Source organism: Engystomops pustulosus, chromosome 1 (assembly GCF_040894005.1).
Source record: "Engystomops pustulosus chromosome 1, aEngPut4.maternal, whole genome shotgun sequence".
NCBI classification, from domain to species: Eukaryota; Metazoa; Chordata; class Amphibia; order Anura; family Leptodactylidae; genus Engystomops; species Engystomops pustulosus.
In genome coordinates, this window is record NC_092411.1 from 269,747,167 (window position 1) to 269,763,877 (window position 16,711).

The 16,711-nt window shown below is 45.5% G+C and overlaps 1 protein-coding gene across 1 annotated transcript in view; it reads left to right on the forward strand.

Annotated features, from left to right (window-relative positions):
* The first annotated feature begins 11,960 nt into the window (after positions 1-11,960).
* CPZ (carboxypeptidase Z) overlaps positions 11,961-16,711 on the forward strand; it is a 41,470-nt gene continuing 36,719 nt past the window's right edge. Inside the window, exons 1-2 of the mRNA XM_072126147.1 lie at positions 11,961-12,394; positions 16,210-16,239. Coding sequence (XP_071982248.1) covers positions 12,292-12,394; positions 16,210-16,239 — 133 coding nt within the window. The 5' untranslated portion in view covers positions 11,961-12,291. The remainder of the gene's footprint in view (positions 12,395-16,209; positions 16,240-16,711) is intronic.

Here is a 16,711-nt window from a genome sequence, read left to right on the forward strand (position 1 = left end):
AAAAATTTGAATGTGGTCTGGAATCTAGAACAGTTTGGTCTGTGTGGTCTTGGTTCTCATTAGTCTAGGAGCCTACGATGGGGACCTTTTAGAAGTTTGGATAATTTATGACTCTGGGATTGCAATTTATTTACTGGTTTGAATTAATTTTGCAGTGAGTTATTTGGACTGAACGGATGTCCTGCAGGGGTCTGCTGTGTGTGGGCGGCATGGGTTCCCTGTGTAAACTTGTAAAAAAGCTAAAAAATAAGTGAAATATTAATAAACCATGGACTCTACATCGAGATAAAAATCCACTGCTGTTTGTGGTTATTATTTCAGAGATTCATGTTGGTTTTGAGTACATTGTGTTTGTACGTTTTGGGCTACCATATGGAAACATTTGTATGTGTACAGTAGGGGGGCCATTGTTTAGTCGTACAATAGGGCAGGATTATTTTAGATACTTTGTTATTGATGTACTTTTTTGGGAAGGCACTGACTGTATGTGTCCGACCATGTGAATTTCTGATTGCGGTTTGGTATCCATGTAACTCTTACTCGTAGAAGTCTGTGAAATGTATATAATCTTCTAGAGTAAGAAGATGAAGCTAGAAGGAGAATAGACCTCCACTAATCCTAGGGAGAGGCCGTCAAGGAATTTCATGTTTACTACATTTTGCCTCAGTACACAAACACTTTTTGGGTTTGTATTACTACGTCTTCTTGTAAACAATCTCTTTACTAGGAACTGATACAGAGTCTATTGCTCAACCTCCACCGTGTCCTACAAACTATGGTCAGTCTTGTGTAATAAAGTGGACATTTTCCAAGAAAAGTTCAACAATGTAAGTTGCATTTTTTATTTTCCGAAGATGTTTTTTGTCTTGTTTTGGTGCATGGGTTGTACAAGACTTGTGCTTGGCTTCTGCTATTGTGATGTAGACCCTTGCTGAAATATCTATGATAGATCTTTGGACACTGGAGACGAATGACTTGTAAAGAGCCACACAGTTTGGATGTACCTAAGCTATGGGATGTCAATCGAGCCAGGAAGGGACATCTTCTACACCTTTGTTACTCCTAAGACATCATTTGAATGGATAGTTGAAAAGTTTTCTCCCAGCATAACTGAATCTCCCAAATTATAGAAGGATATAATTTCATCCTGTCAATGTACTAGCTGTACAGGCTGGTGGTGATTCTAAATCCTGATGACAGTTTCCCATGAAAAGATGTAATCAAGATGACATATTGGGGAGGAAATTCTATTACATTTATGCAAATATGCTTCTTGTACTTAAAGGAAACCTACCATTTGATTTGATGCAGTATGAAGCAAACATACCTTGAGACTGCTGTAGCTACACTGATGCTGGATCGTATTTTGGTTAATCCCTGTGCTTAGTGGTTTTGCTGATAAAACAGATATAACATTATGATTAGAGATGAGCGAACACTAAAATGCTCGGGTACTCGTTATTCGAGACGAACTTTTCCCGATGCTCGAGTGCTCGTCTCGAATAACGAACCCCATTGAAGTCAATGGGAGACTCGAGCATTTTTCAAGGGGACCAAGGCTCTGCACAGGGAAGCTTGGCCAAACACCTGGGAACCTCAGAAAAGGATGGAAACACCACGGAAATGGACAGGAAACAGCAGGGGCAGCATGCATGGATGCCTCTGAGGCTGCATAATCGCACCATTATGCCAAAATTATGGGCAACAGCATGGCCATGACAGAGTGACAGAATGAAGCTAGATAGCATCTAAAACATCCAATAATTGACCCTGACACTATAGGGGACGGCATGCAGAGGCAGCGGCAGCAGGCTAGAGAGTGTCATGGCGACATACCCTAAATGGACTCAGGCTTCAAACCAATGGGTGGCAGAGAGGAACCAAAGGAGGTGAGCAAGAAGCGCTCAAATAATATCGGTACATGATAAAAGTTTGCCAGTATATTTTGTGGATTACACAGCAGGGTGGCGACAAAGTTAACATGGAAGCCATGAAAACAACCCAAAATTCTGCCTGACACAGCTCGTTTGATAAGGGGACGATGTATGGAGGCAGTGAACTAGTAGTAGATTAAAGGTGCTGCAGTTAAAACTATGTTAGTTGGATCTTGGCATGGAGCTGGCGCTCCGCTGCCAGGCGAGCTTTCGCCAATCCAAGCCCCTGTCTCTAGGCTACTCCCCAAACAGCACTTCTAAGAACCTTTTGTATAAGATCAAGTGTAGTAGCGTTCTTATAAGTTTAGGATATGCCGGGTGAGGGGAATGTAAACAGATGCGCAAGAAGCGCTGAAATAATATCCCTAAATGGTAAAAGTTTGCAAGTATATTTTGGGGATTACACAGCAGGGTGGCGACAAAGTTAACAACTTTGATGTGGAATGCCCTGTAATAGCTCTTGGGCGGTGTGCCTTTTATCGCCTAGGCTCAGCAGTTTCAGCACCGCCTGCTGTCGCTTAGCGACGGCACTGCTGCTGTGCCTAGAGCTACCGACTGATGGCGCCATGCCCACGGATGGTAATTCGGAGGAGGAGGAGGTGGAGGAGGGGTGGGAGGAGGTATAGTAGGCCTTTGAGACCTGGACCGAGGTAGGCCCCGCAATTCTCTGCGTCGGCAGTATATGACCAGCCCCAGGGTCAGACTCGGTCCCAGCCTGCACCAAGTTAAGTGTAGTAGCGTTCTTATAAGTTTGGGATATGGCGGGTGAGGGGAATGTAAACAGATGCGCAAGAAGCGCATGATGCGCATGGAGCTGGCGTTCCGCTGCCAGGCGAGCTTTCGCCAATCCAAGCCCCTGTCTCTAGGCTACTCCCCAAACAGCACTTCTAAGAACCTTTTGTATAAGATCAAGTGTAGTAGCGTTCTTATAAGTTTAGGATATGCCGGGTGAGGGGAATGTAAACAGATGCGCAAGAAGCGCTGAAATAATATCCCTAAATGGTAAAAGTTTGCAAGTATATTTTGGGGATTACACAGCAGGGTGGCGACAAAGTTAACAACTTTGATGTGGAATGCCCTGTAATAGCTCTTGGGCGGTGTGCCTTTTATCGCCTAGGCTCAGCAGTTTCAGCACCGCCTGCTGTCGCTTAGCGACAGCACTGCTGCTGTGCCTAGAGCTACCGACTGATGGCGCCATGCCCACGGATGGTAATTCGGAGGAGGAGGAGGTGGAGGAGGGGTGGGAGGAGGTATAGTAGGCCTTTGAGACCTGGACCGAGGTAGGCCCCGCAATTCTCTGCGTCGGCAGTATATGACCAGCCCCAGGGTCAGACTCGGTCCCAGCCTGCACCAAGTTAAGTGTAGTAGCGTTCTTATAAGTTTGGGATATGGCGGGTGAGGGGAATGTAAACAGATGCGCAAGAAGCGCATGATGCGCATGGAGCTGGCGTTCCGCTGCCAGGCGAGCTTTCGCCAATCCAAGCCCCTGTCTCTAGGCTACTCCCCAAACAGCACTTCTAAGAACCTTTTGTATAAGATCAAGTGTAGTAGCGTTCTTATAAGTTTAGGATATGCCGGGTGAGGGGAATGTAAACAGATGCGCAAGAAGCGCTGAAATAATATCCCTAAATGGTAAAAGTTTGCCAGTATATTTTGGGGATTACACAGCAGGGTGGCGACAAAGTTAACAACTTTGATGTGGAATCCATGAAAACAACCCAAATTTCTGCCTGACACACCTCGTTTGATAAAGGGACGATGTATGGAGGCAGCTATATGGACGACTTTTGGAGGTAGCAATGGAGACAACGTGTGGAGGCTGCTATGGAGACAATTTAATTTGGATAGTGCCTGTATGTGGCAGTCCCAAACATTTTTCAAACCAGAGGAGCAGGTAGGTGGCCCTCCAGTAAAATGGGATAGATTGAGTGCCTGTATGTGGCAGTCCCAAAAATGTTTCAAACCAGAGGAGCAGGTAGGTGGCCCTGCAGTAAAATGGAATAGATTGAGTGCCTGTATGTGGCAGTCCCAAAAATTGTTCAAACCAGAGGAGCAGGTAGGTGGCCCTGCAGTAAAATGGAATAGATTGAGTGCCTGTATGTGGCAGTCCCAAAAATTGTTCAAACCAGAGGAGCAGGTAGGTGGCCCTGCATTAAAATGGAATAGATTGAGTGCCTGTATGTGGCAGTCCCAAAAATGTTTCAAACCAGAGGAGCAGGTAGGTGGCCCTCCAGTAAAATGGAATAGATTGAGTGCCTGTATGTGGCAGTCCCAAAAATTGTTCAAACCAGAGGAGCAGGTAGGTGGCCCTGCAGTAAAATGGAATAGATTGAGTGCCTGTATGTGGCAGTCCCAAAAATGTTTCAAACCAGAGGAGCAGGTAGGTGGCCCTCCAGTAAAATGGAATAGATTGAGTGCCTGTATGTGGCAGTCCCAAAAATTGTTCAAACCAGAGGAGCAGGTAGGTGGCCCTGCAGTAAAATGGAATAGATTGAGTGCCTGTATGTGGCAGTCCCAAAAATTGTTCAAACCAGAGGAGCAGGTAGGTGGCCCTGCAGTAAAATGGAATAGATTGAGTGCCTGTATGTGGCAGTCCCAAAAATGTTTCAAACCAGAGGAGCAGGTAGGTGGCCCTCCAGTAAAATGGAATAGATTGAGTGCCTGTATGTGGCAGTCCCAAAAATTGTTCAAACCAGAGGAGCAGGTAGGTGGCCCTGCAGTAAAATGGAATAGATTGAGTGCCTGTATGTGGCAGTCCCAAAAATGTTTCAAACCAGAGGAGCAGGTAGGTGGCCCTCCAGTAAAATGGAATAGATTGAGTGCCTGTATGTGGCAGTCCCAAAAATTGTTCAAACCAGAGGAGCAGGTAGGTGGCCCTGCAGTAAAATGGAATAGATTGAGTGCCTGTATGTGGCAGTCCCAAAAATTTTTTAAAACAGAGGACCGGGTAGGTGGCCCTCCAGAAAAATGGAATAGATTGAGTGCCTGTATGTGGCACTCACAAAAATTGTTTCAAACAGAGGACCGGGTAGGTGGCCCTCCAGAAAAATTAAATGCATAAAGTACTATAGGTAGAGCCAGTGGGCCCTGTCAAAAAATAGCCAGTTTCCTCTGCTTTACTGTACAAAGAGCAGGAGAAGGAGGAAAATGAGGAGGAGGAGGAGGAGTGGATAAATTATTCAGGTTGAGCTTCCTTCACCTGCTGGAGATTGGAAATTAGGAGAAATCCAGGCTTTATTCATCTTGATAAGCGTCAGCCTGTCAGCGCTGTCAGTCGACAGGCGTGTACGCTTATCGGTGATGATGCCACCAGCTGCACTGAAAACCCGCTCGGACAAGACGCTAGCGGCAGGGCAGGCAAGAACCTCCAAGGCGTAGAGCGCCAGTTCGTGCCACATGTCCAGCTTTGAAACCCAGTAGTTGTAGGGAGCTGTGTGATCATTTAGGACGATGGTATGGTCAGCTACGTACTCCCTCACCATCTTTCTGTAAAGATCAGCCCTACTCTGCCGAGACTGGGGACAGGTGACAGTGTCTTGCTGGGGTGACATAAAGCTGGCAAAAGCCTTGTAAAGCGTACCCTTGCCAGTGCTGGACAAGCTGCCAGCTCGCCTACTCTCCCTCGCTACTTGTCCCGCAGAACTACGCACTCTGCCGCTAGCGCTGTCAGAAGGGAAATACTGTTTCAGCTTGTGCACCAGGGCCTGCTGGTATTCATGCATTCTCACACTCCTTTCCTCTCCAGGGATGAGAGTGGGAAGATTTTGCTTGTACCGTGGGTCCAGGAGAGTGAACACCCAGTAATCGGTGCTGGAATAAATTCTTTGAACGCGAGGGTCACGGGATAGGCAGCCTAGCATGAAATCTGCCATATGCGCCAGAGTACCAACGCGTAAGAATTCACTCCCCTCACTGGCCTGACTGTCCATTTCCTCCTCCTCCAACTCCTCCAACTCCTCTTCTTCTGCCCATACACGCTGAACAGTGAAGGACTCAACAATGGTCCCCTCTTGTGTCTCGCCAACATTCTCCTCCTCTTCCTCCTCATCCTCCTCCACCTCCACCTCCTCCGATATGCGCTGAGAAACAGACCTCAGGGTGCTTTGGCTATCAACAAGGGAATATTCTTCCCCCGTCTCTTGTGACGAGCGCAAAGCTTCCGACTTCATGCTGACCAGAGAGTTTTTCAACAGGCCAAGCAGCGGGATGGTGAGGCTGATGATGGCGGCATCGCCACTGACCATCTGTGTTGACTCCTCAAAGTTACTCAGCACCTGACAGATATCAGACATCCACGTCCACTCCTCATTGTAGACTTGAGGAAGCTGACTGACCTGACTACCAGTTCTGGTGGAAGTTGACATCTGGCAGTCTACAATCGCTCTGCGCTGCTGGTAAACTCTGGATAACATGGTCAGTGTTGAATTCCACCTCGTGGGCACGTCGCACAACAGTCGGTGAGCGGGCAGTTGGAGGCGGCGCTGCGCTGCCCTGAGAGTGGCAGCATCTGGGCTGGACTTCCTGAAATGCGCACAGATGCGGCGCAACTTCGTGAGCAAATCAGACAGATTGGGGTATGTCTTGAGGAAACGCTGCACTATCAGATTTAACACATGGGCCAGGCATGGCACATGTGTCAGTCTGCCGAGTTGCAGAGCCGCCACCAGGTTACGGCCGTTGTCACACACAACCATTCCCGGCTTGAGGTTCAGCGGTGCCAGCCACAGATCAGTCTGCGCCGTGATGCCCTGTAATAGCTCTTGGGCGGTGTGCCTTTTGTCGCCTAGGCTCAGCAGTTTGAGCACCGCCTGCTGTCGCTTAGCGACGGCACTGCTGCTGTGCCTAGAGCTACCGACTGATGGCGCCGTGCCCACGGATGGTAGTTCGGAGGAGGAGGTGGAGGAGGGGTGGGAGGAGGAGGAGGCATAGTAGGCCTGAAACACCTGGACCGAGGTAGGCCCCGCAATCCTCGGCGTCGGCAGTATATGAGCAGCCCCAGGGTCAGACTCGGTCCCAGCCTCCACCAAGTTAACCCAATGTGCCGTCAGCGATATATAGTGGCCCTGCCCGGCAGCACTCGTCCACGTGTCCGTGGTCAGGTGGACCTTGTCAGAAACGGCGTTGGTCAGGGCACGGATGATGTTGTCTGACACGTGCTGGTGCAGGGCTGGGACGGCACATCGGGAAAAGTAGTGGCGGCTGGGGACCGAATACCGAGGGGCGGCCGCCGCCATGAGGTTGCGAAAGGCCTCGGTCTCTACTAGCCTATAGGGCAGCATCTCCAGGCTAAGCAATCTGGAGATGTGCACATTAAGGGCTTGGGCGTGCGGGTGGGTTGCACTATATTTGCGTTTCCGCTCCAGCGTCTGGGGTATGGAGAGCTGAACGCTGGTGGATGCTGTGGAGGATCGTGGAGGCGACGATGGGGTTTTTGTGGCAGGGTCCTGGGCAGGGGGCTGACTAGCAGCTGACACAGGGGAAGGAGCAGTGGTGTGCACGGCCGGAGGTGAACGGGCTTGTTGCCACTGAGTGGGGTGCTTAGCATTCATATGCCTGCGCATACTGGTGGTAGTTAAGCTAGTAGTGGTGGAACCCCTGCTGAGCCTGGTTTGGCAAATGTTGCACACCACAGTCCGTCGGTCATCCGGTGTTTCCTTAAAGAACCTCCACACTTCTGAAGATCTAGCCCTCGCCGCAAGAGCCCTCACCACGGGAGCTTCACTAGTTGACAGTGGCGCTGATGCACCAGCTCTGGCCCTGCCTCTCCGTCTGGCCCCACCACTGCCTCTTCCAACCTGTTCAGGTCGAGGACTCTCCTCCGTCTCAGAAGCACTGTGTTCACCCGGCCTCTCAACCCAGCTTGGGTCTGTCACCTCATCATCCTCCGATCCCTCAGTCTGCTCCCCCCTCGGACTTCCTGCCCTGACAACAACTTCCCCACTGTCTGACAACCGTGTCTCCTCATCGTCGGACACCTCTTTACACACTTCCACTACGTCAAGAAGGTCATCATCACCCACAGACTGTGACTGGTGGAAAACCTGGGCATCGGAAAATTGCTCAGCAGCAACCGGACAAGTGGTTTGTGACTGTGGGAAGGGTCCAGAAAACAGTTCCTCAGAGTATGCCGGTTCAAATGCCAAATTTTCCTGGGAGGGGGCAGACTGGGGGGGGAGGAGGCTGAGGTGCAGGAGCTGGAGGAGTGGCGATTTCGGTGACATGGGTGGACTGCGTGGAAGACTGACTGGTGGTGGACAAATTGCTCGAAGCATTGTCAGCAATCCACGACATCACCTGTTCGCACTGTTCTGGCCTCAACAGTGCTCTACCACGAGTCCCAGTAACTTCAGACATGAACCTAGGGAGTGTAGCTCTGCGGCGTTCCCCTGCTCCCTCATCAGCAGGTGGTGTCTCACCCCGCCCAGGACCACGGCCTCTGACCCCTGCAGTAGTTGGACGCCCACGTCCCCGCCCTCGTCCTCTACCCCTAGCCCTCGGGTTAAACATTTTTAAAATGAGAGTTATAACTTTATTTTTTTTTTTACTTTTTTTTGGTTTTTTTTGTGTTTTTTTTTTTTTTTGTGTTTTTTGTTTTTTTTTGAGTTTTTAAAACCAAACAATGCTATCCTATTGCTATGGCTATTTTCTAGCCAAGTATCAAAGGAAGCACAGTACTATGCCAGATGAGATGACACTGAGTTATTGCCTAATAGAAATCCAACCCCTACTGAATTTTGCCACTTCGGCCTTTGCTATGGATATGTGCGCCACTAAGCGCAGAACACAGCGGTCGCAAGTCTCACTACAAATTGCTCAGAATTGGCAAGTACATGCACTGCAGAAACTACAGCCACCAGCAGATCAACCAGAAATCAAATATATAGAACGCTACTGTAGGCTTCAAGATCAAGAAGCTGTTTGTATTCTCCTATGGCTATTTTCTAGCCAAGTATCAAAGGAAGCACAGTACTATGCCGGATGAGATGACACTGAGTTATTGCCTAATAGAAATCCAACCCCTACTGAATTTTGCCACTTCGGCCTTTGCTATGGATATGTGCGCCACTAAGCGCAGAACACAGCGGTCGCAAGTCTCACTACAAATTGCTCAGAATTGGCAAGTACATGCACTGCAGAAACTACAGCCACCAGCAGATCAACCAGAAATCAAATATATAGAACGCTACTGTAGGCTTCAAGAAGCTGTTTGTATTCTCCTATGGCTATTTTCTAGCCAAGTATCAAAGGAAGCACAGTACTATGCCAGATGAGATGACACTGAGTTATTGCCTAATAGAAATCCAACCCCTACTGAATTTTGCCACTTCGGCCTTTGCTATGGATATGTGCGCCACTAAGCGCAGAACACAGCGGTCGCAAGTCTCACTACAAATTGCTCAGAATTGGCAAGTACATGCACTGCAGAAACTACAGCCACCAGCAGATCAACCAGAAATCAAATATATAGAACGCTACTGTAGGCTTCAAGAAGCTGTTTGTATTCTCCTATGGCTATTTTCTAGCCAAGTATCAAAGGAAGCACAGTACTATGCCAGATGAGATGACACTGAGTTATTGCCTAATAGAAATCCAACCCCTACTTAATTTTGCCACTTCAGCCTTTGCTATGGATATGTGCGCCACTAAGCGCAGAACACAGCGGTCGCAAGTCTCACTACAAATTGCTCAGAATTGGCAAGTACATGCACTGCAGAAACTACAGCCACCAGCAGATCAACCAGAAATCAAATATATAGAACGCTACTGTAGGCTTCAAGAAGCTGTTTGTATTCTCCTATGGCTATTTTCTAGCCAAGTATCAAAGGAAGCACAGTACTATGCCAGATGAGATGACACTGAGTTATTGCCTAATAGAAATCCAACCCCTACTGAATTTTCCCACTTCAGCCTTTGCTATGGATATGTGTGCCACTAAGCGCAGAACACAGCGGTCGCAAGTCTCACTACAAATTGCTCAGAATTGGCAAGTACATGCACTGCAGAAACTACAGCCACCAGCAGATCAACCAGAAATCAAATATATAGAACGCTACTGTAGGCTTCAAGAAGCTGTTTGTATTCTCCTATGGCTATTTTCTAGCCAAGTATCAAAGGAAGCACAGTACTATGCCAGATGAGATGACACTGAGTTATTGCCTAATAGAAATCCAACCCCTACTGAATTTTCCCACTTCGGTCTTTGCTATGGATATGTGTGCCACTAAGAGCTAAACACAACGGTAGCAAGTCCCCCTGCTAATTCCTCACAAAATGGTAAAAGATGCAAATTAAAATAAAAAAAGTAGAACGTTATTGTAGCCCTAGGAAGGGCTGTTGGGTTCTTTGAGAATCACTCCTGCCTAACAGTAAGCTAATAGAACACCCTAACGCTTTCCCTGACCAGCAGCAGCTCTCTCCCTAGCGGCATCCAGAGACAGAATGATCCGAGCAGCGCGGCCAGCGGCTAGTCTATCCCAGGGTCACCTGATCTGGCCAGCCAACCACTGCTATCGACGTGTAAGGGTACCACGTCATGCTGGGTGGAGTGCAGAGTCTCCTGGCTTGTGATTGGCTCTGTTTCTGGCCGCCAAAAAGCAAAACGGCGGGAGCTGCCATTTTCTCGAGCGGGCGAAGTATTCGTCCGAGTAACGAGCAGTTTCGAGTACCCTAATGCTCGACCGAGCATCAAGCTCGGACGAGCATGTTCGCTCATCTCTAATTATGATAATAGAGCTCTGTCGCTTTTATGGCTCCTTCAGCACTTGGTTCCGCTTCTCCTAGCACGTGAGTTTTTCTCTGCAGGAGATGATGATGCAATCACTTTTCTCCTTGCCAGACAGAATAATCAATTGCTGCACCATCCCCCATCTGCTGTGTATGAGCGATCCAGCTGATTTTGATTAGTCATGCTTGACTAACCGTCATTTGTAATTTCAAGCTCCCTTGTGTAATGTGTTGATTGAGGCAGCCATGCTGACCCAGCTTTCCCAAGGTCCTGAATGTTATAATTGTTTTTTCAGCAAAACAACGCAGCTCAGAGATCAACAAAAGATATGATCCTGCATCAGTGTAGCTACAGCTTTCATAATGCATGAAACCAAATGGTAGGTTTCCTTTAAGGGGGCCATACCCCATACACACCCATTTTCTTCTATACCATGAGCACTAATAATATTTTGACATTTCCCATAGAAAGAAGAAAACCCACATCACAACTGCCCCTATCATCCAGCCTAATACCTCTCAACTAGTCCATTAACTCTATAACTCATACTGGAAGGTTGATTAGATTGTGAGCCCCATGGGGACAGGGAACAATTTTGCAAGCTCTGTGCAGCGCTGCGTAATCTGCAGGTGCTGTATAAATAAAGGATTTTTATAACTCTATGGTCTATAACCATAATTTGCCGTAAATGTAGTCAAACTTTCATTGCTACTTTGCCACAGCTCAACTTCAATGCTGCTTTGTCACAGTGTTGTCTCAATACTGCAATTCCACAGCTCTACTACTGTGAGTACCGCCATGGCTGCTCCATTACATCCATTGAGTTCTAGCCTTCCTACTTTTAGAAATATTTTAGTGAATTTTTTTTTACAACTGTTAGATTGTGTATTATAGTGCCGCAGGAGTAATTACAACATGTAATTAGATCTGTGGCTATTATTTAGAGATTTAGAAACATGTTTGTATCTTAAAGCTCCTGTGAACCTTACCGTAGAATCAGTGACGCCTCCATCTATCATGTGTTATTTTATTTAAGAAGGGGGATCTGTGCACTTTTCAGATTCAAGGGCCAAACTGCTACCCCCTATAGCTACGACCCTGAAATAGAAGGATTACTTATCTAGTGAAAAGGTATCCATATGTTCAATTATAAATGAGATGTTCAGGACACGTTACAGACTCCCCGTGCGCGGCAAGAATTTGTGTGCATTTTTGTGGTGGTGCGGTTACTAGTTATAGACTGTGAGCAGTTCAGCTCTTGTGCAACCATAGCATGGGAATGCTTAGAGACATATGCATTCCCTCAAAGTCAAGAAAACAAAGCGGCGCTAATTCACAGCCATCCCAGACCTGTCCTTCCAGCAAACATCTCCTAAATACCCACAAGGAGCCTGGAATTAATGAGAAAACTATTATCTTCCAGACTATTGAGGGATCTGCCGCCTGCTCCTAGTAAATCTGAGAATCCCTAGAACATCCCATGTAACATGACCCCAGGGATGTATTCATTGTAGCACGTGAGCAATTTGGCTGCCTGAAGAGAAAGGAAAAAAAGTGTCTGATACAAGCCAGACCCTCAGAAGTGGTGGAGAGCGCCGGCTGTGCCACATCAGTGCTGCCTCCCCGCTCAGCATGGCAGCCTACAGGTATCCCCTGCTCGCAGGATTACTCATCATCATCATGGTGGGGGCTGTGCGCTGCTCCCCCAAATGCCTCCCCGGAGACCGAGCACTGGGTAAGAACTCAACAACATTATAGTCATGTGCTACATTGTTACTGCTAAGTGTCCATGGAACATTTGTTGTATCTATCTATCTATCTATCTATCTATCTCATATCTATCTATCTCATATCTATCTATCTATCTATCTATCTATTTATCTATCCATCTATCCATCTATCTATCTATCTATCTATCTATCTATCTCCTATCTATCTCCTATCTATCTATATATCTCATATCTATCTATCTATCTCATATCTATCTATCTCTCTATCTATCTATCTATCTATCTATCTATCTATCTATCTATCTATCTATCTCCTATCTATCTATCTATCTTCTATCTATCTATCTATCTATCTATCTATCTATCTTCTATCTATCTATCTATCTATCTATCTATCTATCTATCTTCTATCTATCTATCTATCTATCTATCTCCTATCTATCTATCTATCTATCTATCTCCTATCTATCTATTTATCTATCTATCCATCCATCTATCCATCTATCTATCTATCTCCTATCTATCTATCTCATATCTATCTATCTATCTATCTATCTCATATCTATCTATCTATCTATCTATCTATCTATCTCCTATCTATCTATCTATCTATCTCCTATCTATCTATCTCATATCTATCTATCTATCTATCTATCTATCTATCTATCTATCTATCTATCTATCTCATATCTATCTATCTATCTATCTATCTATCTATCTATCTATCTCCTATCTATCTATCTATCTATCTCCTATCTATCTATCTATCTATCTATCTATTTATCTATCTATCTATCTCATATCTATCTATCTATCTCCTATCTATCTATCTATCTATCTATCTATCTCCTATCTATCTCCTATCTATCTCCTATCTATCTATCTCATATCTATCTATCTATCTATCTCCTATCTATCTATCTATCTATCTATCTATCTCATATCTATCTATCCATCCATCTATCCATCTATCTATCTATCTCCTATCTATCTCATATCTATCTATCTATCTATCTATCTATCTCCTATCTATCTATCTATCTATCTATCTATCTATCTATCTCCTATCTATCTATCTCCTATCTATCTATCTATCTCATATCTATCTATCTATCTATCTATCTATCTATCTATCTATCTATCTATCTTCTATCTATCTATCTATCTATCTATCTATCTATCTCATATCTATCATCTTTCTATCTACATTTACTGTATAAGTCATAACCATTTATCTATTATCCATGTTTCTACCTTCTATTTCGTATCTATAACATAATAGTAGCAAAAAAGCAGCACACCAAGAGCCACGCAGAGGCTGGGAATCATGACTTCGCCAGTTGCCCAGGCTCATTTAGTGTGCACCCACCAGTAGACAATTCCCAACTCTAGACAACGCTGTTTCGATGATGTCTTTGCATATACTGGTTTGGTTTTTACACCACATCATGTTGTGAGGTTTCTTGAAAGTCATGTTGGATGTTAATGGGGCTACCTTACGAGGTAGCTACTAGGCAATGTTTTCCTTAACCCAACCTGGAAAATGTATTTGCATATTTCCTAGAATCCCCCAGTGGAGCATCAATGGCTATAAGTCTCCACACACCTGCAAGGCGGCCTTAATTGGTAAAGTCTCCAGAAGGAGAACTCTTTCTTTCTGACCAGAATCTATTGGGAAAGTGTTTTCTGTCATCCTATGGCAAAATGTTAAAAAGAATAGTCCAGATATCCCGGCTACAGTACACAATACAGCAGCCGGGGTCTCCTCTCCGTCACATCTGTAGGATAACACTTCCTAAGCTCTTCAATGTGACGTCTTGACCTGTATTCAAGATTTCCTGAGAGATAGAGATTTGTCTCCTTCCCTCTGTGATGGATTATCTTCGCATAGCCTGCAGGTACAGCAGAGGGATGGCTCAGGTTAGTAGTTATTCGTACCCTGTAATAATTGGAGATACAGTATGCGGGAATGTAGAGAAGGGATTCATGGGGAATACCGCCCTATGATGGGGGTAGGGGTGTAATGACCAAAACACAGAGCAGGATACTTGCAGGACCCGCCCCGCATGCAGATAAGTGGAGGACTGCCCGGACTTGCTCCATTATCCATCACCTGGAATGTGAATGACCCCCACACTCATAAATCCATTACCTGAGGTCATCAGCGCTCAACCTGTTGGCACCTCGTTAAGTGGTTTATGACTTGAAAAAATGACAACGAAGTGGAAAAAGTAAATAAAAACTCAAAAAAATGTGACATAAGTATAATGTAATGATTATAGGTTTGTTGATGGGTGTGGCCTGGAGCTGGGGACAACCAGGGGTAGGGGGCCTGGAGGCTATATTAACACATTGCTGTCTGATGTCTATTGTTTGCTCTGTTATGGAAGGGATAGTTAAGCAACTGTAGATCATTTCCATCCCATTCCCATAATAACCAAAAAAAAAAATATTGATTGAAAATGACCACATCAGCCTTAAAGGGATTGTCCACTTTCAGGAAATAATTGATATTGTTTATGTAATGAAAAGTGATACAATTTTCCAATATACTTCCTGTATCAGTTCCTCACAGTTTTCTAGATCCCTGATTGCTGTCATTCTGTAGGAAGCTTCAGCCTATGGATGAAAATTGGTGCACGGCACGTTATACTCTTGGTCATGTGATGTCACACAGGTGCAGGCCTTGTTATATCCTTGGTCATGTGATGTCACACAGGTGCACAGCTCCTTATATCACATAGCTCTCATTACTGATTGTCTGTGATATATTGAGCCGTGCACCTGGGTGATATCACATGACAAGGGACAAAACAAGCCCTGAACCTGTGTGACATCACATGACCAGGGATATAACGAGCCATGCACCTGTGTGACATCACATGACCACGGACATAATGAGCCGCGCACCTGTGTGCCATCACATGACCAGGGATATAATGAGCCATACACCTGTGTGACATCACATGACCAGGGACATAACGAGCCGTGCACCTGTGTGACATCACATGATCAGGGATATAACGAGCCGTGCACCTGTGTGACATCACATGACCAGGGATATAACTGGCGTGCACCTGTGTGACATCACATGACCAGGGATATAACAAGCCCTGAACCTGTGTGACATCACATGACCAGGGATATAACAAGCCATACACCTGTGTGACATCACATGACCATCGATATAATGAGCCTTGCACCTGTGTGACATCACATGACCAGGAATATAACGAGCCGGGCACCAATGTGACATCAAATGACCAGGGATATAACTGGCGTGCACCTGTGTGACATCACATGACCAGGGATATAACAAGCCCTGAACCTGTGTGACATCACATGACCAGGGATATAACAAGCCCTGAACCTGTGTGACATCACATGACCCGGGACCGGTGTTTATCCGCCGGAAGAAAACAATTAAGTTTTCTATAGGAGGACAGCAAGCAGAGATTTAGAAAATATGATGAATTAATACAGAAAGTATATTGTAAAGTTGTCTAACTTTTCAGTACACAAACAATATCAATTTATTTGCTGAATGTGAACAACCCCTTTTTTTAATTTTAATTTTTTCATTCTTCTCCAAGCTAGGGCAGAGCCTTTAAGATCATCTTCCCTATTGAGGTCAACACAATGACTGGACGAACTCACATCACTTTAAGAGATGGTCATACCCCTTTAAGTTATGAGAGATAACCAGGCGGTATTGTGGGTATTGTGGGATGCAGTCACACACATCATTGAATGCTAATGTGTCTTTATGTTTTAATTAAAATAAAAATTCTCATGTATTATTTTTTCTTGCAAATCCCAGGCCGATGTACTGACCCTGCTTCAGAGAAAGGTAAGTGCCCTTGATTTGTTTGATCAAATTGTCGAAGTGAGGGAAGTAAATGTAAAACTGTAACAAGTTCCCAATTTATACATTCCGCGAGAAAAGCAAGATTCCTTGTCTGAGAAATCATTAGCAGATTCTTGAGGACCTAATTTGGGAAGGTTGTATCAAACAAAACAGGAGCTGCAGGACCTTTATCAAGGCCAAAAAGGGCCTCCAATCCCTGATCAATTTTGACCTTTAGTCTTGTAAGAAGTCCTTACAGTGACTATGAGGCTTTCAGGAATATTATGGTTAGAGGGTCCGTCCTTCCCAGAGCAATTGGCCCTCTATGTGGTCCAGGATGTCACAGGGGTCCACAGAAGGATTGGATAATTGTCAAAGGGGCTTTCAAACCGAATAGAATTGTTGATCCATTGTTAGGACACAGCAAGGAGTTATAAGTGGCAACTGCTTTAATGGTAACAGGGGTCCTATAACA